Here is a 25258-nt window from a genome sequence, read left to right as displayed (position 1 = left end):
CATACAAAAATCGACAAATTGATGCCTCTTATAATGAGATTTTTATAGCTCGTAAAAGAATTGCAAACATAAATGATCGCATAATCTCATCAAAACGCCTTTACTACTTGTTTAACTGAATAGTGATTTATAACGTGTTCTTTGTATAAAGATATCTCGTTTACAACGATATAAAACGTGATGTTAACCTACAGGCAGTTATTTGGAGATTTTCTCACCATTTAATGGACATAAAGTTAATTCTTCATTGTATACAAGAAACATGAACCCCGTTACTATTGCTAGATAAACAGTTCATAAATATTCAATTGGAGGCCATTAATGATTTTCTATTATATATGTATTACCTTAAAGATATATAGAGGTATTCGTCCAATACACTAATAGTTAATGAAACTGATCTACCTGAAATTGTATTTAATGACAAATATTCCACCCTCCAGGAGTCACGTGGTTAGTTTCAAGATGCTGAAACTGATAAAAATTATTTACAAAAGTAACCGTGACATGCCCTGTTGTCATTGGCAAAATTTTAAAAATGTCAAAGTATTTTGAAAATCGGAAATGAAATGGGAAATACTTCTATTTGTTCTTAGTATTTTTGTTTAAATAAATCTAAATACAGAATCTCATCATAACCCGAGTCACAATGAAAGCGCTATATTTGAGAGCATACCAACCGAAAGATACCTAATTTTGTGAGACTTTTTAATGGATTGAATTAATAAAAGTAAAATAAAAATAATTAAGAGAGTATATATATTTTATCTGATTCGAATTAACGCCAAGAAACAATGACTTGTTGGAATATATACTTGCACTCAGTTCTTCGCGCGCTCTGCACAAAACTGTTATTTTGAATAGGCGATTCATACTCAAATGAAGAAAAGCGCCTTCTCTCTGAACATCTTTGATTTTACTTACCGTTGGATTGTTGTTTTGGGTAAATTATCATTTTCCGTTACAAATGAAAATAACGCATTTTGAAGAATGTTTGAAAGATATTTTTATTGCAGTTTAGTTGAATTTATACATGCACTTTTGAAGCAAAGAAAAAAGCACTAAACTCTCAAAATGGAGGAACATTTTATTCATTTATATTTGTTGGAAATAAGGAGAAAAGAGCCACAGAATGCGTGTTATTTTTCAGTCTAAACAATACTTAACTGCGCCCAGCATGCATAGTATTACTAAGCTACACAGAAATGATTTGTTCAATGGCCATTTAAACACGTAATTAAATTTCATGTATTCCGGATTATAAAAGAAGTTTTTTTATAAATATTGCCTTATTCAAAAGTTTGGAATAAATATGAAAATGCACGTGAAGCAGAAAAATGAACTGTCACATAGTCCACTGGTTTGAAATTTGATTTATTTTCCTCGTGTTGGTTAACATAATTAATTAAATTTGCATACGTGATTGTAGAGATCTCGTGATAGTTCATTTAAGTTATTTGTTGTAACGTCAATCATATGTTTTGATCGTCAGCAAACATTGGAAAATGATTGATCACGTATTATAGGTTTCTCAAATGTATGGACGCCAAAATAGACTATCCGACAATATTTAGTGTTTTCTAAGTTTAATTAAGAACTTGGACATTCTTACTCTTATTGTTTGCTATGTATTTGAATCATGAATCATTTGTAAAATTACAATTGATCTATTTCTAGAAGTTGTAATTGTGCGTGCATATTTTTTTTTAATTTAGAAACACTTCTACGTCATTTGGTATCTTGTTGAGAGTTGTCTCATTGGCAATCGCACCCATGTAAAGGCGTAACAATAATTAACTTGATATGAAGTTAAACTCATCTGCGACTGTCATACAAGTGCGAGGTTTACCAAGCTATAAAACCTGGTTTAATCAAACAGTTTTTACAGAAGGAAATGCCTGTATCAAATCAGGCATGACAGTTGATTTCCATAAGTTTGATGTGTTTTAGCTTTTGATTTTGTCAATTTATAGAGACTGTCTGTTTTCATTTATTTTACTTGGAGTTCAGTATTTTTGATACCTGGTAATATAAGACTTTTCAAACTTTTGTTTTTCACTTATCTGATAAATGTTATTTCACATTAACAATGCGTTACTTAGGCTATCTTATTGGTCATTTTCACTGTACTGTAACAATGCAGTTCCCTAGTTTAACATTAACTTAATATCTTGAATTTTAAATTCTATGTCGTAAAATTACGAGGAAATATGAGAATAAAGGTTCCTAATCGCTCAAGAAAATAAGCTTTAAACGAATTTGGCTATTTTTATTTTATTTCTCTTAGGCCATTTAACTCATCCCTTGTTTAGGTGTTAAAACATCCTGTTATTTTTATTGTCACCAAATGTTGTGTTCTCATCACCGACTGTTGGGTTCTCATCACCGACTATTTTGTTCTCAACACCGACTGTTGTGTTCTCATCACCGACTGTTGTGTTCTCATCATCGACTGTTGGGTTCTCATCACCGACTGTTGGGTTTTCATCACCGACTATTGCGTTCTCATTACCAACTGTTATGTTCTCATCACCGACTGTTGTGTCCTCATCTCCGACTATTGCGTTCTCATTACCAACTGTTGTGTTCTCATCACCGACTGTTGGGTTCTCATCTACGACTATTGTGTTCTTATCACTGACTGATATGTTCTCATCACCGACTGATACGTTGTCATCACAGATTATCGTGTTCTCATCACTGACTGTTGTGTTTTCATCACTGACTGTTGTGTTCTTATCACTGACTGTTAGGTTTTCATCACCAACTATTGGGTTCTCATCACCGACTGTTCGGTTCTCATCACAGACTATTGTGTTCCCATCACCAACTGTTGTGTTATTATCACCGACTGTTGTGTTGTCAACACCGACTGTTGGGAGCTCATCACCGACTGTTGGGTTCTCATCACCGACTATTGCGTTCTAATAAACAACTGTTGGGTTCTCATCAAAAACTGTAAGGTTCTCATCACCGACTGTTGTGTTGTCATTGCAGACTGTTGTGTTGTCATCACCGACTGTTGTGTTTTTATCGCCGACTGATGCGTTCTCATCACTGACTTTTGTGTTCTCATTACTGACTTTTGTGTTCTCATCACCGACTGTTGGGTTCTCATCACAGACTTTTGTGTTCTCATCACCAACTATTGTGTTTTCATCACCGACTGTTCGGTTCTCATCACCAACTATTGTGTTCTCATTACCAACTGTTGGGTTCTCATTTCCAACTGTTGGGTTCTCATCACCGACTACTGTGTTCTCATCACCTACTGTTGGGTTCTCATTACCAACTGTTGGGTTCTCATCACCAACTATTGGGTTCTCATCTACGACTATTGTGTTTTCATCACTGATTGTTGTGTTCTCATCACTGACTGTTAAGTTCTCATCTACGACTGTTGGGTTCTCATCACAAAATATTGTGTTCTCATCACCGACTGGTTTGTTCTCATCACCGACTGTTGGGAGCTCAACAACGACTGTTGGGTTCTCATCATCAACTATTTTGTTCTCATTTACAACTGTTGGGTTCTCATCAAAGACTGTAAGGTTCTCATCACCGACTTTTGTGTTGTGATTACAGACTGTTGTGTTGTCATCACCGACTGTTGTGTTCTCATCGGCGAATATTGCGTTCTCATAACCAACAGTTGGGTTCTCATCACTGACTGTTGTGTTCTCATTACCGACTGTTGGGTTCTCATCACAGACTATTGTGTTCTCATCACCAACTATTGTGTTCTCATCACCGACTGATGCGTTCTCATCACCGACTGTTGGATTCTCATCACAGACTGTTGTGTTGTCATCACCGACTGTTGTGTTCTCATCGCCGACTATAGCGTTCTCATTATCAACTGTTGGGTTCTCATCACAGGCTGTTGTGTTCTCTTCATCGACTGTTGTGTTCTAATCATCGAATGTTTTCTCATCGCCGACTGTTGTGTTCTCATCACCGACTTTTGTGTTCTCATCACCTACTGTTGGGTTCTCATCACCGACTGTTGGGTTCTCATCACCGACTGTTAGGTTCTCATTGCCAACTGTTGGGTTCTCATCACAGACTGTTGTGTTGTCATCACCGACTGTTGTGTTCTCATCGCCAACTATAGCGTTCTCATTATCAACTGTTGGGTTCTCATCACAGACTGTTGTGTTCTCTTCATCGATTGTTGTGTTCTAATCATCGAATGTTTTCTCATCGGCGACTGTTGTGTTCTCATCACCGACTATTGGGTTCTCATCACCTACTGTTGGGTTCTCATCACCGACTGTTGGGTTCTCATCACCGACTGTTAGGTTCTCATTGCCAACTGCTGGGTTCTCATAACCAACTGTTGGGTTCTCATCACCGACTACTGTGTTCTCATCACCTACTGTTGGGTTCTCATTACCAACTGTTGGGTTCTCATTACCAACTGTTGGGTTCTCATCACCGACTATTGGGTTCTCATCTACGACTATTGTGTTTTCATCACTGATTGTTGTGTTCTCATCACCGACTGTTAGGTTCTCATCACTAACTGTTGGGTTCTAATCACCGACTATTGGGTTCTTATCACCGACTGTTGGGTTCTCATCACAAACTATTGTGTTCTAATCACCGACTGGTGGGTTCTAATCACCGACTGGTGGGTTCTAATCACCGACTGGTGGGTTCTCATCAACGGCTGTTGGGAGCTCAACACCGACTGTTGGGTTCTCATCACCAACTATGTTGTTCTCATTTACAAATGTTGGGTTCTCATCAAAGACTGTTAGGTTCGCATCACCGACTGATGTGTTGTGATTACAGACTGTTGTGTTGTCATCGCCGACTGTTGTGTTCTCATCGGCGAATATTACGTTCTCATTACCAACTGTTGTGTTCTCATCACTGACTGTTGTGTTCTCATCACCGACTGTTGGGTTCTCATCACAGACTATTGTGTTCTCTTCACCAACTATTGTGTTCTCATCACCGACTATTGCGTTCTCATCACCGACTGTTGTGTTCTCATCACCAACAATTGTGTTCTCATCACCGACTGTTGGGTTCTCATCACCGACTGTTGGGTTCTCATCACAAACTGTTGGGTTCTCATCACAGACTGTTGTGTTGTCATAACCGACTGTTGTGTTCTCATCACCGACTGTTGTATTTTCATCGCCGACTATTGCGTTCTCATTATCAACTGTTGGGTTCTCATCACAGACTGTTGTGTTCTCATCACCGACTTTTGTGTTCTCGTCACCGACTATTGGGTTCTCATCACATACTGTTGGGTTCTCATCACCGACTGTTGGGTTCTCATCGCCGACTGTTGGGTTTTCGTCACCGACTATTTGGGTTTAATCACATACTGTTGTTTTCTCACCACTGACTGTTGGGTTCATATCGCCGACTGTTGTGTTCTCATCACCGACTGTTGTGTTCTCATCACTGACTGATGTGCTTTCATCACTGACTGTTGGGTTCTCATCACCGACTATTGTGTTCTCATCACCGACTATAGTGTTCTCATCACCGACTATTGTGTTCTCATCACCGACTATTGTGTTCTCATCACCGACTATTGTGTTCTCATCACCGACTATTGCGTTCTCATTACCAACTGTGATGTTCTCATCACTGACTGATGTGCTTTCATCACTGACTGTTGGGTTCTCATCACCGACTATTGTGTTCTCATCACCGACTATAGTGTTCTCATCACCGACTATTGTGTTCTCATCACCGACTATTGTGTTCTCATCACCTACTGTTGTGTTCTCATCACCGACTATTGTGTTCTCATCACCGACTGTTGTGTTCTCATCACCGAGTATTGTGTTCTCATCACCGACTACTGTGTTCTCATCACCGACTATTGTGTTCTCATCACCGACTATTGTGTTCTCATCACCGACTTTTGTGTTCTCATCACCGACTGTTGTGTTCTCATCACAGACTATTGGGTTCTCATCACCGACTGTTGTGTTCTCATCACCGACTACTGTGTTCTCATTACCGACTACTGTGTTCTCATCGCCGACTGTTGTGTTCTCATTACCGACTGTTGTGTTCTCATCACCGACTGTTGGGTTATCATCTCCGACTGTTGGGTTATCATCTCCGACTGTTGGGTTCTCATCACCGACTATTGTGTTCTCATCACCGACTATTGTGTTCTCATCACCGACTTTTGTGTTCTCATCACCGACTTCTGTGTTCTCATCGCCGACTGTTGTGTTCTCATTACCGACTGTTGTGTTCTCATCACCGACTGTTGGGTTATCATCTCCGACTGTTGGGTTATCATCACCGACTATTGTGTTCTCATCACCGACTATTGTGTTCTCATCACCGACTTTTGTGTTCTCATCACCGACTGTTGTGTTCTCATCACCGACTGTTGTGTTCTCATCACCGACTGTTGTGTTCTCATCTACGACTGTTGGGTTATCATCTCCTACTGTTGGGTTCTCATCTACGACTATTGTGTTCTCATTACCGACTTTTGTGTTCTCATCGCCGATTGTTAGGTTATCATCTCCGACTATTGTGTTTTCATAAATTACTCTTGTGTTTTTATTACCAAAAATTGTGCTCTCATCACCGACTGTGGGGTCCTCATCATATATTTGTATGTTCTCGTCACCAACTATTGGGTTCTCATCATCAACTTTAAGGTTCTTATTGATAAACTGTTTCTTTTGTTTTTCTTATTTGTTTTTTTTTTGTATTTTATATGATGATCCACTTTTGTTGGATTCACCTACAGATTGGTACAGGACCATTCTCGTATTGTGAAATTTCAATACTGGTATCTATGATGAGTTTATCAACCACCACTTAGTCGATGCCACTGTTGGTGGGGATATATTTCACCAAGGGTATCACCAGCCCAGTAGTCAGCACTTCTGTGTTCACTTGAGTTATCTTTGATATGTTCATAGTCATTAATAAACTGTTGACAACATTTAGAATTTTTTAAATAAAAAGGCTTCTCTGCCTCAGGAATAGATTACCTTAGCTGTATTTTGCAAAAAATTTAGGAATTTTTCGTACTTTATTTGGCATTTTTAACATTTTTTATTCGAGCGTCACTGGTGAGGCTTTTGTGCACGAAAGGCGCGTCTAGTGTAAATATGATATTTCAATTCTGGTATCTATGATGATTATATGTACACTTTCTCACCATTGAAGGTCCTAATGGTCCATCCAATACTAATTCTTTTTTATTTTCATTGTCAATATAATATTCCCTAATAGTTTAGTATATATGCACACACAAGAAGATGCGTTTCATGAATGTCAATGAGATAAGTATTTAGTAGTGACATGGATGAAAAGTACCAAAGGTTACCATATGACCTTCAACAAGAGTACATTTCATAAAATATAACTGTTTTTAGGCCCGGCCTGACAAAATGAAACACAACGATAAAAAAAGAAGAAATCTAACGACTCAATTTACACTGATACAACATTTACTAAATGAAAAACAAACTCAAACCAAAGCATTACTTGCTACTGGTACAGACACATACATAAAGTGGCGGTATTGAATATTCTTGTGAGCACTTTTCCTTCACATAAGTTGGAACAGCTATTTCAAAAACAACACAACACAAAAACAAACTAGAACAAAAAGTTCGACATCAAGGGCTTAACTTGTTAGATCGACATGTTGCACGAATAGCTACACAAAAAGACAAAAAAAATAGATTGCCGATCTAAGAGGACTTGCAATTTCTGAAAGCTATCTCAAAGCTCATTCTTATCAATAAATAAACATTTCTTTCCTAAAAAAAATATCAATTAGAAACCAATTACATGTATTTAGATGTTATTTGACACAATATTATAACATTGGACGTTCTTCTGGGTATGCAGTGCAAGGGTGCACCATTCCTGATAAAGATAGACACGAGACGAGTTGCGATTGCGTTAGTTTATTAATCACTATATTTCACTGAGTCAAAACAGATACAAAGCTTTGTTTTATTCAATTTTTGCCTTAGCAAATAAGTATTCCGTAATTGAATTTATTAAGCGATTCCAAAACGCAATCTTATGTAAATTATTGATAATGGTACTGACTGGCTTCCGTAGAAATGAGAATGTTTAAGTAAATTTCCTGATGTTAAAAGTAAACGAGGAAGCAAGCAGAGATCAAAGACTTAATAACAGTGGCAACATTAAATACCTGTATGATTTGATCATTACATAACTGATCCAGGTGTGAACTACTTTCTTATTGTTTCTTAAAATTGATATACTGAACAGGATGATTTTCTTTGATGTATCTTCAAAGAAATAGTTCGCATCGTTGGAAAAAGATGTACACAACTCTGTACTTTATTTATTTGGATTCGTATGAGAGTAACGCTTCTCAATATCATATGAAAATATCAGGGAAGAAATGACTAAACTTACTACATCAAATACCTGCAACAAACCAAAAATATAAGGAGAGACGCATTTCTGTATATGTAAGTCGAGAATAATCAGTACACGCGCACAACAAAAAACACACAAAAGGTCATGTAACAGCGCTTTACTTGCTGTTTTTTTTAATTTTATCTCAAAGTCAAAGCAAATACTTCGATACAGAACAAAATACCTCCAACCACACTGTAGTTTTAGACGGCTTCTTATTCCGGTTTGAGCGGAATTCTTTGCAAAATAATTCGGATGGACTTTATAGAATGTATCAGTACTAATGCTGGCCCGGTCAAAGGTTGTCCTGAAAAAAAATAATGTAAGATACGATTGATATTGTAGACATTTTTGTCTTGCATCGAATTGATGAAATTGCTATTCCATATGGCTGATTTAGTTTTTAACGAAATTGCTGTTTATGACTAAACGTCTATGGAGGCACAACTCCGTATTTATGTTTATTTCAAGCAATATCAAAAGATGCAATGACGGCATACAAATAGTACGTATTTAAATGGGACTAATGAAATTCATGAACCTTAATATACCCTTACTAAATTCAGCGTTACATGCATGTAATCATCGTCTATTTGTTATGTTTCCCATGTCAATTTGTATGCAGTGAACTGTTGTCAAGATTATGCTTCCAGGTTCATACCAAAATTAATAGCAAACGGATTCATTTTTTACATAAATAAGACCGTTAGTTTTCTCGTTTGAATTGTTTTACATTGTCTTATCGGGGCCCTTTATAGCTGACTATGCGGTATGGGATTTGCTCATCGATGAAGGCCGTACGGTGACCCATAGTTGTTAATGTTTGTGTCATTTTGGTCTTTTGTGGATAGTTGTCTCATTTGCAATCATACCACATCTTCTTTTTTACAGGACAACTCTACCTTTCCTATTTATTTGTGGTGATGTTTAATTTGTTATTTCTCATGTGTATTACTGTATTCCAGCACTTGTCTCGATGTCTCAGATTACAATGAACGAAATTTTGACTTTTTTTTTTTTTTATATTTTACCAAGACTGTGTTTTATCTTCAATTTAACAGGATTCACTCAAATTATTTGTATTCCTTTTCTTAAGTACATAAATAAAGACAAAAGTAGTATACCGCTGTTCAAAAAATGATCGAGAGACAACAAAGCCGGGTTACCAACTAAAACCGAGGGAAATACAAGTGGAAACCAAACCAACTATAAGAGGAAAACACGAAACGGCAGAACACTGTAGTGTAACAAAAACAAACGACATATGAATACAACATACATAAAAACGAACAATAAGGTAACTGTCATATTCCTGATTTGGTATAGGAAATTTAAAGAAAAGGTTGGTGGGTTGAACTTGGTTTGTTCGGTTTTTTATATATACTTTATAACTTAAAAAAAAAACAAAAAAAAACCGTCAAACAAATACCTTTCGTTAAGTGGAATGAACTTAATTCCAATATAATGGAAAGAAACAAGATATCCTTAAGTTTAATAATTTTAAAGAAATTATGAAGTTCCTAATTTTCCAATTGCTATTTACAAGAACCTTCATCTGATAAACATTAAGAAAGTGTCATTCTTATTTTTACCCCAAGAGATTAACCTTAAAGTTTGTTAAAGATAAATATACACAGAACGGTTGATTTCTTTTGTCAATTAACTCTCAAAATCTGTCTCTCAAAATCAATATTAATTAGAAAAAGCCCCTAATGGTTCAAAGCTAACACTGATATCAACAGAAACATCTGATAGAACAAAATCCACAAAGACAGGGACGGACCTAATTATGCAAAAATCCAATACGAAAGTCGTAAATCAAACGGCTTATCTATGCAAATTTTCAAGTGTCGAATGAATGGAATCAAACAAAGTAGAAGAATTGTACAATACAGACCTGATCAAATGAAAGCATGGTTTCGTCTTTCCCCTATTCTACCAGGAGTCACAAATCTATCTTCCGAAGTCAAATGTTTGGTCATGTTTCTTCCAGTTTCATTTAATACAATTGAAAAACACAAGTAGACCAAACGGCAAAAATTCTCATGAAAAATAGAATTTCAAAAACTAAATTTCAACGTTTCATGAGTTATGTTATTTGATATTTAAAAATATCAGATATATTTATAAAAAGTAAAATAGCAAAAATACAGAAATCAAAGGGAAATTCCTAAATTAAAAAAACCTCAAACACATCCAAAGATTGAAAAATAACTGCTATATTTCTGACTTGGTACAGGCATGTCAAAGTATACAAAACTATTAACAGAATTCTGGTCCAGCTTCTGAAATATGATCAGTGGTAGATTTCGTATTGAGACCAGTAAATTTGTGTATTTTAACAAATCTAAATCTATGTAAAAAGACGGACAAAAGAAATACAACTATTGGATAAAGAAAATTAAAGTTAGTTGAGAATCTGAAAATGCAACATTTATTTACAATTATGGCAAACGCGCTCATGGTGGTGTGAGATGGCAGAATTCCTGATCAATGGATGTCTATTTTTTTGTCTTTGCTATTAATTTTGAAAACCAATTGTTTACTGTGTTTTTACTATTGATATGCGTTTAAATGTCGCCACTTCTTGATTATTAAATAGTGCTTAAATGCGAAGTATAAAAGTAAAATCCTGAAGAAAGTTACTCCAAAATAAATTATTTTCTATTATATCACACAAGTTTAAGTAAATAGAATACAAACGTTTGTTAACATTATCAACATTTTAATAAGGTTAATATATTCAGACAATTGAAAGATTTATAATTTACATAATTATAAATTCAGAATTTCATATTTATATTTGTAATTGTAGGTCTTCGGCAACGTGCACACAAACCGGATATTATACACATAAAACCTGAACATGTCGAAGCACATACTTAAAGAACAAAAATCAAACTGTTAGTCTTAAAAATAACCCGGATATACATTCAATCTAATTTTCGATTAAAACAAACATTTTAAGCATCGAGATGTTTTCTTGGTATACAAATATTAATTTTCAATAATTAAATAAGGTATATTTCATTATGATACGTTATTACAGACCCTAAAAGCATTGCTGATACTTTCAATAATTATTTTACAAATATTACTGAAAATGTTAATCTTAATTCAAACTCAAGCACCAGTTGTTCTGGAAAACTTGATAATTATATTTCATGTCGTGTACCAGAAAATGTATTTTTTACCATACCACAAATAACTTGTGAATTTGTTCTCCATCAATTAATCACACTTGATGAGAAAAAAGCAACAGGTCTTGATAATATCAGTGCAAAGTTTTTAAAAATGTCATCACACCTAATTTCAGTTCCATTATGCCACATTTTTAATTTAAGCATCAGAAAATCAGTATATCCATCGTTATTCAAACTGGCTAAAGTTCTACCAGTATTTAAAAATAAAGGTTCAAAAAATGATGTTTTTAACTACAGACCTATTGCAATTTTACCATTACTATCTAAGATCCTTGAGCGACACGTAAAAACTCATTTGATGAATTTTCTAAACAAATATAATCTATTGTATGTCATGCAATCAGGCTTTCGTGCAAACCATTCCTGTCAAACTGCTATGACTTCTTTGTTAGATAAATGGTTAAAAGCCATTGATGAAGGAAATTTAGTAGGGGCAGTATTTTTAGATCTGTGTAAAGCTTTTGATCTTCTAAATCACAAACTGCTTCTTCAAAAAATACAAAAATATAAATGTTCTTATAATTCTATTCATTGGTTTACTTCGTATTTAGCTGATAGACATCAAGTCGTATCAATTTCAAATACTATTTCAGATGTATCTGCATTAAAGGCAGGTGTACCTCAAGGGTCCGTTTTAGGTCCTATATTATTCTTGATATTTGTTAATGATTTGCATTTGTGTAATCCTAATCATAATCTTGATCTTTTTGCTGATGATAGCACTATTTCTGTAATTGGAAAAGACAAAAGGTATATAAGTCAGACACTTAATGTTGTATTAGAAAATATTTGTCAATGGGTTGATGAAAACAAAATGTTAGTTAATGTGTCAAAAACTAAGACAATGTGTATAGGTTCAAAACAAAAACTGTCTGTGATGTGTAATGACACATTAAATGTATCCATTAATGGCCAACAGATTAATGAAAGTCACTGTGAAAAAGTCCTAGGTATTTTTGTTGACAAAACTCTTTCTTGGTATGATCAAATTAATCATATAATCAAAAAAGTTAATTCTTCATTAGCTTTATTAAAAAGAATCAAGAAATTCTTGAATCACAATGCACGAATTCTATTTTACAATGCGTATATTCTTTCACATTTGGATTACTGTTGTTCAGTATGGGGAAACTGTAACAAATTTTTAGTTGACAGTTTACTAAAATTGCAAAAAAGGGCAGCTAGAATTATTTTAAACGAACACGATATTCGTAAACCATCCAGTGAACTATTTAAGGAATCTGGAATTATTCCTGTTACTAAGAGAATATCTTACCACAAATCATTATTAATGTATAAATCAAAACACCAACTGGCACCAAAATATTTATCAAATCTTATTGTGCCTACAAGTAGTAAACAATCGTACAATACTCGACTTTCATCATCGGATAATTTTATTGTCCCTAAATCAAATACTGAATTATACAAATCAAGTTTTTCTTTTAGTGGTCCAAAAGTGTGGAATTCATTGTCCAGTGAAATTAAAAAATCAAAAAGTATATCTGCATTTAAAAACTCTTACAAGTCATTTTATTTTGAAAAGTGTTAAATTTTTAAGTTAAGCCACAATGTATACCATAGGTGTTGTTGTTGTTGTTGTTGTTGTTATATTACTTTCTATACATCTATTCTTTACATGTGTGTAATAGTAGATTAATTATGTTTTATTCATATTGTTAACATTGTATGTATATTTAGAGAGCCTTATTGAAAATTGGTTTAATCCAAATAAGTTACTCTCTTTAAATAAAGCTATTATTATTATTATTATTATTATTATTATTATTATTCTGATTGGCTAACATCAATTTCGCGTCATTCTGAAATTAACCTCCATTTCAAAATGGAATCTAACATTCATGGTTGAACGAGTAGCTTCCACAATAAATTGCACAGGCAAAAAATGAAAAACTTCATAGGAATCGTTTTTTCATGAAATTAGCAAAATAAAAAACGTAATTAAAAGGATTAAAGGCCTCTTTTACTTGTTTTTTTTTCGGTTGTTACAATTACAAAATGTACTTCGGTCAACGCTTAAAGCCTTTTACTCCCTATGATAATTTTACAAATAAGAAGCATTCAATTCTTAAATGAATGAAAACTTAATCTACATTCTATGAAGAAGTCAAAGGGGAATAACGTGCTTTTGCGATCAAAACTTTATATAAGTCTAAAATATCCTTTCACAGAAGTATAACCCTCTCAAACATAAATTATCAAAGCTATTATAGGAAAATCCCTTGTCCTTAAATTGTGACTTTGTATAATCCTGACATATCTATGATAAGTTTATTTACAACCACTGGGTCGATGCCACTGCTATTGGAGTTTTTATTCCCAGAGGAACCCACAAGCCCAGGAGTCAGCACTTCTGTGTTGACATGAATTATCATTGATATGGTCAAAATTATAAATTAACTCTTTCACAAAACTATGAATTTTTGAAAGCCTTTTCTACCTGGGGAATTGATTCCCTTTGTTGTATTTGGCAACACGTTTTGGTTCTCAATGCTCTTCAACTTCGTACTTTATATGGCCTTTTAAACCTTTTTACATTGGAGCATCACTGCTGAGTTTTTTGTAGAGAAAACGCGCGTCTTGCCCTTCAATCCTGATATCCATGATGATTTTATTTCTAAGATAATATTGATGTTATGCATAGAACATGGATTAAATTCTTCGCTGTCATTTTACCAAATATAGCAGTTATTTCAACAAGAAACCAACTGTCCACTCTTTTAGCAATTTTGTTCATTTTCTGATGTGAATTGTATTTTTCAAACACAACTTGATTGACATATTCTCACCCGATGCCCGACTTTGTTTCGTAATTAGAATACATTAAAATAACCAGTTTACATTGATATTAAATTGACAAAAGACACCAATTAAATGATATTAGTCAACCTTTAGTTTAAATTTTGAAAGCGATAGCTATCATTTTATGACCCTTTTATTGATTTTCTTTTGACATATTTTTATTTACAAAACATTTACTCAGGCATAGATTATCTTAGCTGTATTTGGCATAACTTTTCGGAATTTTGGTCCTCAATGCTCTTCAACTTCGTGATTTTTTTGGCCTTTTTAACTTTTTTTGGATTCGCGCGTCACTGATGAGTCTTTTGTAGATGAAACGCGCGTCTGGCGTGTATACAAAAAAGTCCTGGTATCTATGACGAGTTTGTTTATTGCTTTTTAACTAGCATAGTTAGTGGTAGAATACCGCCGATCGAGGAGTAGCATGATCGACAAATGTGCAGCAACATAGTAACTCTTTATTCGTTAATTTTAAAATTTTGAGTAGACTTTATTGATAACAAAATCATCTATGGTTTCAAAATCATCAAACATGTATACGGTGATTATACGTTGTATATGCCAATGTCCGTTTCTTCTAATCAGTCTAATCATTTGCATGAAACTGCTGAAAGCATTTAAGATAATAAAATAAAACCAAGTTGGCTTCTGGCTGATGTTCAATCTGCAACACTTAAGGGGGCTCCTGGGTATAAATGATTTTTTTTTTCTAATATAGGATTTCGCTATATTTTTTCATAAATGAACTTTATCATATACTTGAAAGAAAAATGAAATAAAAAAATGGGGTCACCGTTCATTTAAGCTAAAATCTGCATCTGGAAGAAGCATACATTTTTATTAATGTCCTTTTTTTCTGTTGAACTAATAGGAGAAAAAAGGGAAATATCGAAATAAAAAGATAACCTAATATAAGAAATCGCTTAAATTTTACAATTATTTAGTTTATATACAGCTTATTTGAAAACAATAATAAAAAATATAGGTCACCGATGAGTTAAAAAAGATATTTCTAATTTAAGGCCAAAAAATGGCATTTTTGCAACAAAGGGAGATAATTTGGAGCTTTTTTAATTTTTTTAGTCATCTGGGGCCAAACCAAATAATTTTTTGGGGTTGTTTTTTGTACCATATCATAAAGTTACAACTAATAGTGTAACAAATAAAATTTGTAATGAAAAAAATAAGGTTTATTTTTTTGCAAAAATTTTTGTACCCACGAGCCACCTTAAGTCAGAAAAAGTAATGAAAAGGGTGAATGTCTGAAATATATTTTAGAGATGTTTTACCTTAACTGTCTCTCAGACATCAAACTATGTTATTGAGAGAGCTGCTATTAAAGTAATATGATTTTATTAATAAGACCCATTTTACAATCGGATATATAATCAATCAATCTTCTGTCATGAGAGGCTAACGCTATCATTATTTTTTATAGTGTATTAGGTATATAAGAATATTTGGCATCCAAAGCCTCTATATGAAGACAAACACAATGCCTTAACGTATATAGACAACTACAGTGGAGATCACTTCTAACCTCTCATTAAATCTGTCAGAATCTGTCAGGAGAACTGTTCTAGGACAGTACGTAGAACTGTCAGCCTGACACCTTTTAGTCAGTTCTAGGTTAGAACTGTTCTAGCTAGAACTGATTTGGTCAGTTCTACCTAGAACTGATTTGGACAGTTCTACCTAGAACTGATCCTGACAGTTCTACCCTAGAACTGATTTGGACAGTTCTACCTAGAACTGATCCTGACAGTTCTACTCTAGAACAGTTTAAGTCAGTTCTACTTCTAGAACAGTTCTGATTACATATTCTACGGCTAGAATTGATTTATAAAGTCTACGGCTAGATCTACGGCTAGAATTGATTTTTAAATCCGACGGCAAATATTGATTTATAAATTCTACGTCTAGAATTGATTTATATGTTTTAAGAACTCTTTGTCTAAATATAAAGGCTTCGGCAAAATGGCGATTAATATTATAAAGAGTTTTGCTATTTTGCCGGTTTTATTTCAAATTTTTCGTCGGCAAGAGAACATCTTTAACCCCGTCATATTCTGCATGTATGTGACTGTTCCAATTCTGGAGCCTGTTATTCAGTGATTTTCTTTTGTTGATGTGTTACATAAATTATTTGTTTTTCTTTCATTTTTGAACATAGATTAAGCCGTTAATATTGGGAAAAAGGGGGGGGGGGCATTTTTATTTCAATTGTTTTACATTTGTCATTTGGGGAGTCAGGATGGCTCATTTTACATAAAAAAATTATCTGACCTTAATCTTTGTGTAAAATGTTATTCTGGCCCAAACCACCAGGGACGGATCCAGCAGTTTTAAAAGGGGGGGGGGTCCAACTAAATGTCCTTGGTCGTCAAAAAGGGGGTCCCCCACCGCTCTAGATCTGCCATTGAGCCACTATCAACTTAAACTGATCATATTTGATTTCATCATATAAATCTATATACATTTAGCTGCAAACTGTAGGAATCCAGATTATCTTTAGGCAAGGATACCAATTATATTGGAAAACATTAATGATTTCAAAATTTTATTTGCACTCAATTTATGATAGTACTAGCATGTCCTCTTTTTATTTAAAATATTGAATTGTAAACAAATGTGATATCTTTTTACAAGTAGTTTTCATATCTTAGACGGACCTGTTATACACAAATCTTTTGACCGCATCAATCTAAACTGACCTTATTTGCTCTTTCTTCCTGCAAATCTATATAGCTGCACAGTAATTCAGTTATAAATTTAGGTCAAGAGGGACTGTAATATACAAGTTACAGCAATATTGGAAAACAATGACCTCAAAATTTTGTTCACATGAATTTAAAGTGCTAGCATGACCTCTTTTTATTCGAGATTCACTTGTTGTCGAGTATCGAGTTGCGAGTTAAGAAAATCGAGTTGCAAGTTAAGAAAGTCGAGTTGCGAGTTACGAAAGTCGAGTTGCGAGTTAAAAAAGTCGAGTTGCGAGTTACAAAAGTCGAGTTGCGAGTTACGAAAGTCGAGTTGCGAGTTACGAAAGTCGAGTTGCAAGTTACGAAAGTCGAGTTGCGAGTTACAAAAGTCGAGTTGCGAGTTACAAAAGTCGAGTTGCGAGTTAAGAAAGTCGAGTTGCGAGTTATGAAAGTCGAGTTGCGAGTTATGAAAGTCGAGTTGCGAGTTAATGAATGAATGAATGAATGAATCTTTATTTCCTCCATGTATATGAAGATTTTGCATACAAACAGAAATTAATAATTATTTACACAATAAACAAAATATCATACATTTCGAGATAAATACCCAATGAAAAAAAAAAAAAAAAAAAAAAAAAACAACATCCATATTTAGATAAACACACAATTCATATAATGACATATTCTTGTATACACAACAAAAACACAATGTTTTTCAATCAAAGTCTATTCAAAATTCAAAATTAAATCTGTTTTCAAATAATACATGTCTGAATTTCTTAAACATGGGGTAAACATGTTTTGCTATGTAATACATCATTCTAGACCAATCTATAGGATCGAGATCGTATACTATATCATTAACAGATCCTAGTAGTACTTCAAGAAGGTCATCGTCGTCTAAATTGAAAATGTCCACAGATTTTTGAATGGGAAGTTCATCTACAATTTTATAAAACATAACATTTCTCTCTGTCAATAGAACATGACACTCCATTATTAAATGTTTAACGATATCGAAAGATTGTTTGTTACATAGAGTACATGTAGCTTTCTTAATGGCTGCCGATCCTAAAGCCACAAGTACTAGCAGTTCGAGTTTTGCATCGGGATATAAAACTGTCAACCGAATTAATCTATGTTCACAGAGGGTAGGATGAATTTTGGAATACCTTTTGAGTTCGTTTCTATTTTCTAAATTACTTTTCCATATGTTCTCTTCATAAATTTCAATAGACTGACGGACAATTTTCGACCACAGCACTTTTTCTGGTATGTAATCCTCATTTACATAGGTTTCAAGGAAAGAAAATAGATCGTATTTAACAAGGGTTGTAATAAGATTATAGGTTATAGAGTGTTCGGCATTTTCATCCAGAATAAATTGACTAATGCACATGTTGAATAATTTTTTATGAGTTGTGGTAGATTTACTCCTACATAATCGCCCAAAGAATAAAAGTTTGAATTTGTCAATTACAGCTTCCAATGACCATAAACCAAGGTTGCTTATAGTTGAGTCCGTTGGTGAATATTTGTCCATACACTGTATATATCGCGCAGCATATCGTTGTGTTCTTTCTAAAAGTTCTATTTCAGAATTTGAGAGTTGTCCCCATACTTCGCAAGAGTACAATGCTGTAGGCAGAACAAAACGCTTCCATATTAACGTGTTTGTAATCGGTGTAAGGCCTTTCGGGTTAACTCCAGCACTATACAATGAGTGTAGATTTTTCTTTAACTTCTTAGTCGCATTTTTTGTCCTTTCAAACGTTTTGTTATTGTTAGTTATCAATGTACCAGCATAAATTGTATCAGTTTTACACGCTATTTTTGTATTTCCAAGCTTAATGTCAATATCTGTATTATTATTAAAAGCCAAGACACAACTTTTTGTTCCGTTATATTTAAGTCTCCATTTACAAGCATAGGTTTGTACACAGTCAAGAAGAGCTTGTAGACCTTTTGGCGAAGCACTAAGAAGGGTTGTGTCGTCCGCAAGAAGAATGGCAGGAATGTTCAAATAACCAATTCGTATTCCACAGTTTGTCGAAATCAGCTGTAATATTAAGTCATTTATATATAAGGAGAATAGCCAAGATGAGAGTACTCTCCCTTGCCCTACTCCCTGCGAAATGGAGAAATTGTCACTAGTGAGTCCATTATATTGCACATGTGCACTAGCAGATTTGTAAGACATAAAAAGTATGTTCCATAATTTACCAGTTACACCGATTTCTTTCAATTTCAGAAAAAGTCCGTCGTGCCAGATCTTATCAAACGCTTTCTCGTTATCTAGAAAACCAACATAAAGTTTAGATTTACTTTTCATAAACACGTTAATACATTCTTTGAGTGTGTATAAAGCGGGGATAGAACCATGTTCAGGAACAAATCCAAACTGTAAAGGATCAGGAAAGTCGAGTTGCGAGTTACAAAAGTCGAGTTGCGAGTTACAAAAGTCGAATTGCGTCAAAATGTGGAAACTTAAATATTTTATTTTTTTGGTGTAACTGTATAACATTTTGGAATGATGATTGCTCATAGAATTGTACATAGTGTTGTTGATTTTTTTTGTGGTTTGGACTTTATCTGAGTCTCTTGTAAAAATAAAATGGACTAAATAATAACTACGTATAGTATTTTCTGAAGAAGCAGATAGCCTTTTAAAATACAGCAGCTAGATGGCTTGCAGTTTAATTATTTTTAAATTTCATACATAGCAGCGTCGTATTAAACTTAAAGGGAGATAGCAACTAAACTATAGTACATATATGTAAAACACACCTTCTGCAGATTTCGTTTAAATTGGGCTTTTTGGGGCAGCTGCAGAGCCGGGCAATACCGATTCTTTAGGGACCGCAAAATTTATTGTTTGTAAGTGACACTCAAAATTGAGGATGTTAAAATTATATGTGTCTATACATTGGCTAGAGATGAGGGGGAAATGATTGGCGTGAATAAAACCAGTTTAAACCCGCCGCATTTTTGTGTCTGACCTATATCAGGAACCTTTAGCCTTTGTTGCTCTTGTATATGTTTTAATTTTGGTTCATCTTTATATTTAGCAGCATAGAATGGCGTCTATATTCTTGATCTATCTAATATTGTGTTTCGGGGCCTGCGCAGGGTTCCCTCTAGGTGTGTGATTTTTCGCTGTGTTGTAGACCCAATGACCTTTGGTTAAATTGTATATTTTGATTTGGTAGCTGACTCTTTGACTCATTCCCCGTTTTTATTCTTTATTTTATAAATGTAGCTGTCAAAGATACTATTGTCAAAACTACATTTGCGCCATTTTACAGGTAAGATTTAATTGGAAAGTATAAAATGATTATTGCTACATGGTGATTTCATAAGTATTTTTTTTAAAGTATTGGGTAACTTATTAAACTGAGTCACTTAGGTTTAAACTTGAGTTATATAGTGTTCACATGTTTGATATTGTCAATTATAAGTTATTTTTAACTTAATTAAAACCGGCAAAATAGCAAAACTCTATATAAATCGCTATTCTGCTGGAGCTGGTAAACTAGCCCCGAAGGGAGTCGACAAAACAGCCACTGCCATATTTTATACGCTGAAACGAAATATTATTCTAAATAAGTCACATACATTTAATTCAAGACAGGACCTGAAGTATATAATCATTACAATTATCATTGTTAAGTAACATATATTCATTTACATTTCGTTTAACATCTAGACTTGAAATAATATACAAATGTAGTTCCCTAAATATTTATGTACAGACACATTCTCAAATATACATAACAAAACAAATTTTGTCTCATTTGAGAGATATGAAAAATTAGCAAAAATAATGAACAATATCTCCTTGAAACACATCTCCCTACAGATCATCTTTGTACATGCCGGACAACTTGTAATGAAATGTTGTTCATCTTCAACTACATTTCTTACAAATCCTTTAAAATGGTCTCTTGCTATATACATGTACAAAGTTTTATATCTTGTCTCTTTCTATTTTGAGATCGTGGGCACTGATTCTGATTTTACATATGACGACACTTCATCAAAAAATTGTTTAAAGATTCATGTAGATACATTTCTTCAGAAAAACAAGTTTTTAATTTGAAATAAAAATCTAATTTACTTCTCTTTGTATCTATTCTTTTTGTGTTCCAAAATTTTACCAAACTATTACAAAGTTTTTGCTTAACTGACTTGATAACAAAGTCAAGCTTTATTTCCAAATTATGAATATTTCAGCTTTTTGAAAAAAATAATGTATGTGTATGGATGAATTAAAGCATTCAATTTTATTAGTGAACATGTTTTTGTTACACATAAAGGTATACATAGTAAACCATCTTTCATATTGTTTTTTTTTTTTATTCTAAACCGATATTTCATAATTGATAATACAACTGAAAAATATAAAGGGAATATATCAAGCTCTCCTAGCACAGCTATAAAGTTACTATTTGTTTAACCTAAAATATATATATTTCATATATTTTAAATTGGATTGATCTAAAAAATCGTTCATATGTTAAGGTGCTGTAATAAATATTCACTTTCTTTCTGGCATGATGTAGAGATAGTTTTGAACATTCCTGTAATTTCACTGCCATTCATTAAAATAGGTTTTATTGTATGGTCATATATATATATGTTATAGAGTAAAATTACTTGGATTGTTAGATGATGAAGTTCGCAATTTGAATATTGCTTATAGTGATTTTTTGTATAACTCTCCCTTTCCATGCTTAAATAGTCAATATACATTTTAAACCTAGATACTTATAATTGTAAACACATTATATTATATCTTTTTCGCAATACAAATATTCTTTTAAACGTTTTCCAGGTTTCAAACTTTGTTAAACATATTAACTTTGGTTTTAGATAGATTGACCTCTAAACACCATTTTATAGTACAGGATAAACTATCAAGTCGTTTTTGAAAGACTTGCCTTGGAACTAGACAAAAAATAACAAGATCCTCTGCATACATGAGGCAGTCAATTCTGCGGTCATTTATATCAACAGCATCTGGGGTTTCATTAAATGCTTCCCGTAAAATTCATTAATACAAATCTTGAAAAGGCTGGGATTCAAAATATCCCCTTAGTTTACTCCAATTTTGGAATAAAAATTAGAAGTAAGCACATTGTCTATTTTAGCACATAATTCACTTTTATCGTACATATCTCTCACGATTGCATGGAAATTACTACCTATGTTTGGCTGCAAAAACACACGTTTTTCAAAACGATGGATGGAATAATGAAAACGGAAAAGATCGATCTTCAATCGGTCTTAAAAAGTCTACTGCCAGATATCGATGTAGTTTTAAAAAGATCAATCTTATTTGAATCGATCTTTTTCAAGCGTAAATGCTTAGATCGATCGCTTTTTTCAGGTGAATGTTATATTCAGATATGAAAATAAATCTGCGCATGTTCGGCGTGTTTAAAAATGATGGATGGAATACGAAAAGTAAACATAGATTCGGCTTTTTTTTTATTATCTTCTAAATCAATAAGTTCTATTTGTTTGCTGCAAATCCTCATCTTCAAACGCATTGGCCGTTCGTTATTTAGCGATAGTCTACACTCATATCTTTGTTTAATGACTTGTGATGTATGATCCAAAATAATTATTAATAAGTCCATACGAAATTCCAATGAGCAAACTATTTTCTCAATGATTTTGCAATGTGTTATAGTTCGCGCGAGATGCAGAATTTCCTTTACTATTCTATTTTTAGGATTATTTGTTTACAAAGGTAATTTATGGTCATATCGGTTCTTTTTATGTTGTAGTGTTAACGCATTGGATTAAATAAGATCGATCTCGTCCATTAAGGATACATTTTTTTAAATGCCTACTGAACTTAACATATATTAGACTCTTATAAATAAGTATCACATATAACTGTTTCAAATCCCACAATCACGGGAATAACTAAGTTCGGGTACATGCATGTTTTGTTTATCAAATGTGAATCAAACCTGAAAATTCGGTGTAAACAATATTTTTGTAACTCGCAACTCGACTTTTGTAACTCGCAACTCGACTTTTGTAACTCGCAACTCGACTTTTGTAACTCGCAACTCGACTTTCGTAACTCGCAACTCGACTTTCGTAACTCGCAACTCGACTTTTGTAACTCGCAACTCGACTTCTGTAACTCGCAACTCGACTTTCGTAAATCGCAACTCGGCTTTCGTAACTCGCAACTCGACTTTCGTAACTCGCAACTCGACTTTTGTAACTCGCAACTCGACTTTTGTAACTCGCAACTCGACTTTCGTAACTCGCAACTCGACTTTTGTAACTCGCAACTCGACTTTCGTAACTCGCAACTCGACTTTTGTAACTCGCAACTCGACTTTTGTAACTCGCAACTCGACTTTTGTAACTCGCAACTCGACTTTCGTAACTCGCAACTCGACTTTCGTAACTCGCAACTCGACTTTCGTAACTCGCAACTCGACTTTTGTAACTCGCAACTCGACTTTTGTAACTCGCAACTCGACTTTCGTAACTCGCAACTCGACTTTTGTAACTCGCAACTCGACTTTCGTAACTCGCAACTCGACTTTCGTAACTCGCAACTCGACTTTTGTAACTAGCAACTCGACTTTTGTAACTCGCAACTCGACTTTCGTAACTCGCAACTCGACTTTTGTAACTCGCAACTCGACTTTCGTAACTCGCAACTCGACTTTTGTAACTCGCAACTCGACTTTTGTAACTCGCAACTCGACTTTCGTAACTCGCAACTCGACTTTTGTAACTCGCAACTCGACTTTCGTAACTCGCAACTCGACTTTCGTAACTCGCAACTCGACTTTTTTAACTCGCAACTCGACTTTCTTAACTCGCAACTCGACTTTTATAACTCGCAACTCGACTTTCTTAACTCGCAACTTGCAACTCGACGATAAGAAACCCTCTTTTTATTCAAAGTATTGAATCGTAAACAAATATCAGTAGTTTTCATACTTCAGACTGAGTCGTGTAATAAAATATTTTGACCGCACCAATCTAAACTGACCTTATTTGCTCTTTCTTTCTACAAATCTGCTTAGTATATAGCTGCACAGTAATTCGGTTATAATTTTAGGTCAAGAGGGACTATAATATACAAGTTACAGCAATATTGGAAAACAATGACCTCCAGATTTTGTACGCATGAATTTATAGTGCCAGCATATATCCTCTTTTTATTCAAAGTATTGAATCGTAAACAAATATCAGTAGTTTTCATACTTCAGACTGAGTCGTGTAATAAATTGTTTGACCGCATCAACCAAAAATTACCATATTTTCTTTTTTTTTATGCAAGTCTATATAGTTGGACAGTACATCAGTTATAATTTTAGGTCCAGAGGGATTGTAGTTTATAAATAACTGCAATATATTGGAAATCAACAACCACAAAAAAAATTCGCATTGATTGAGAGTGCCATCATTTCCTACTTTTATTCAAAATATCGCATCAGAAACAAACATCAGCTAGTTTTCATAGCTCAGACTGAATCATGGAACAAAAATATGTGTCTGGGCAACAACAACCCAACCATAGAGCAGACAACAACCGATCACGATGGATTGTATAATTCAAATGACAGCGTGTCCTCTTTTTATTCAAAATATTGAATTGTTAACAAATTTCAGAAGTTTCAATATATCAGACTGAGTCATTTTAATAACAAAATTATTTGACCGCATCAACCAAAACTGAACATATGGGACCTTTTATAGCTTGTTGTTTGGTGTGAGCCAAGGCTCAGTGTTGAAAGGCGTACATTGACCTATAATGGTTTACTTATTTTTAAATTTTTATTTGGATGGAGAGTTTTCTCATTGGCACTCACACCACATCTTCATGATCTTCCTATATCTATATATTCTTTATCATGTAAATATATATGGCTTCATTGTAAACCAATAATATTTCTAAGTCAGGACAGATATTGAATGATAAAGAGGACACCAAATTTTATCCACATCATTTTAGAGCGCCATTATTTCCTCTCTGTATCGATAATATTACTATTTAAGGAATGACTGTAATATTTTTTCTGTCTATGAAGAAATAACATAAAAAAATTTGGTGCACACTGATAAATGTGCGTAGCGGGTTTT

At 33.9% G+C, this 25258-nt stretch overlaps 1 protein-coding gene across 1 annotated transcript; it reads right to left on the bottom strand.

Moving 5' to 3' along the window:
• Window positions 1-2315: 2315 nt before the first annotated feature.
• On the bottom strand, window positions 2316-18131 carry LOC134706162 (uncharacterized protein DDB_G0290685-like). The gene is made up of 6 exons (XM_063564871.1): window positions 17988-18131; window positions 5360-6656; window positions 4649-5323; window positions 4254-4525; window positions 3063-3911; window positions 2316-2924 (listed from the first exon to the last, which is right to left on the bottom strand). The coding sequence occupies exons 1-6, from the start codon at window positions 18129-18131 to the stop codon at window positions 2316-2318; spliced, it is 3846 nt and encodes a 1281-aa protein (XP_063420941.1).
• Between the last annotated feature and the right edge of the window lie 7127 nt (window positions 18132-25258).

Source organism: Mytilus trossulus, chromosome 2 (genome assembly GCF_036588685.1).
Source record: "Mytilus trossulus isolate FHL-02 chromosome 2, PNRI_Mtr1.1.1.hap1, whole genome shotgun sequence".
NCBI lineage: Eukaryota > Metazoa > Mollusca > Bivalvia > Mytilida > Mytilidae > Mytilus > Mytilus trossulus.
This window is presented reverse-complemented; position numbering and strand designations above follow the sequence as displayed.

Excerpts from the sequence above, each read along its gene's own strand:
- LOC134706162 (XM_063564871.1), bottom strand. The coding sequence starts at position 18,131 with ATGGAGTGTCATGTTCTATTGACAGAGAGAAATGTTATGTTTTATAAA. Across the intron at positions 6,657-17,987 it reads TAGGATCTGTTAATGATATA|AACCTTAAAGTTGATGATGA; the intron begins GTATACGATCTC and ends TTTATCAATAAG. Across the intron at positions 4,526-4,648 it reads TGATGAGAACCCACCAGTCG|TTAGTGATGAGAACCTAACA; the intron begins GTGATTAGAACC and ends AGAACCCAACAG.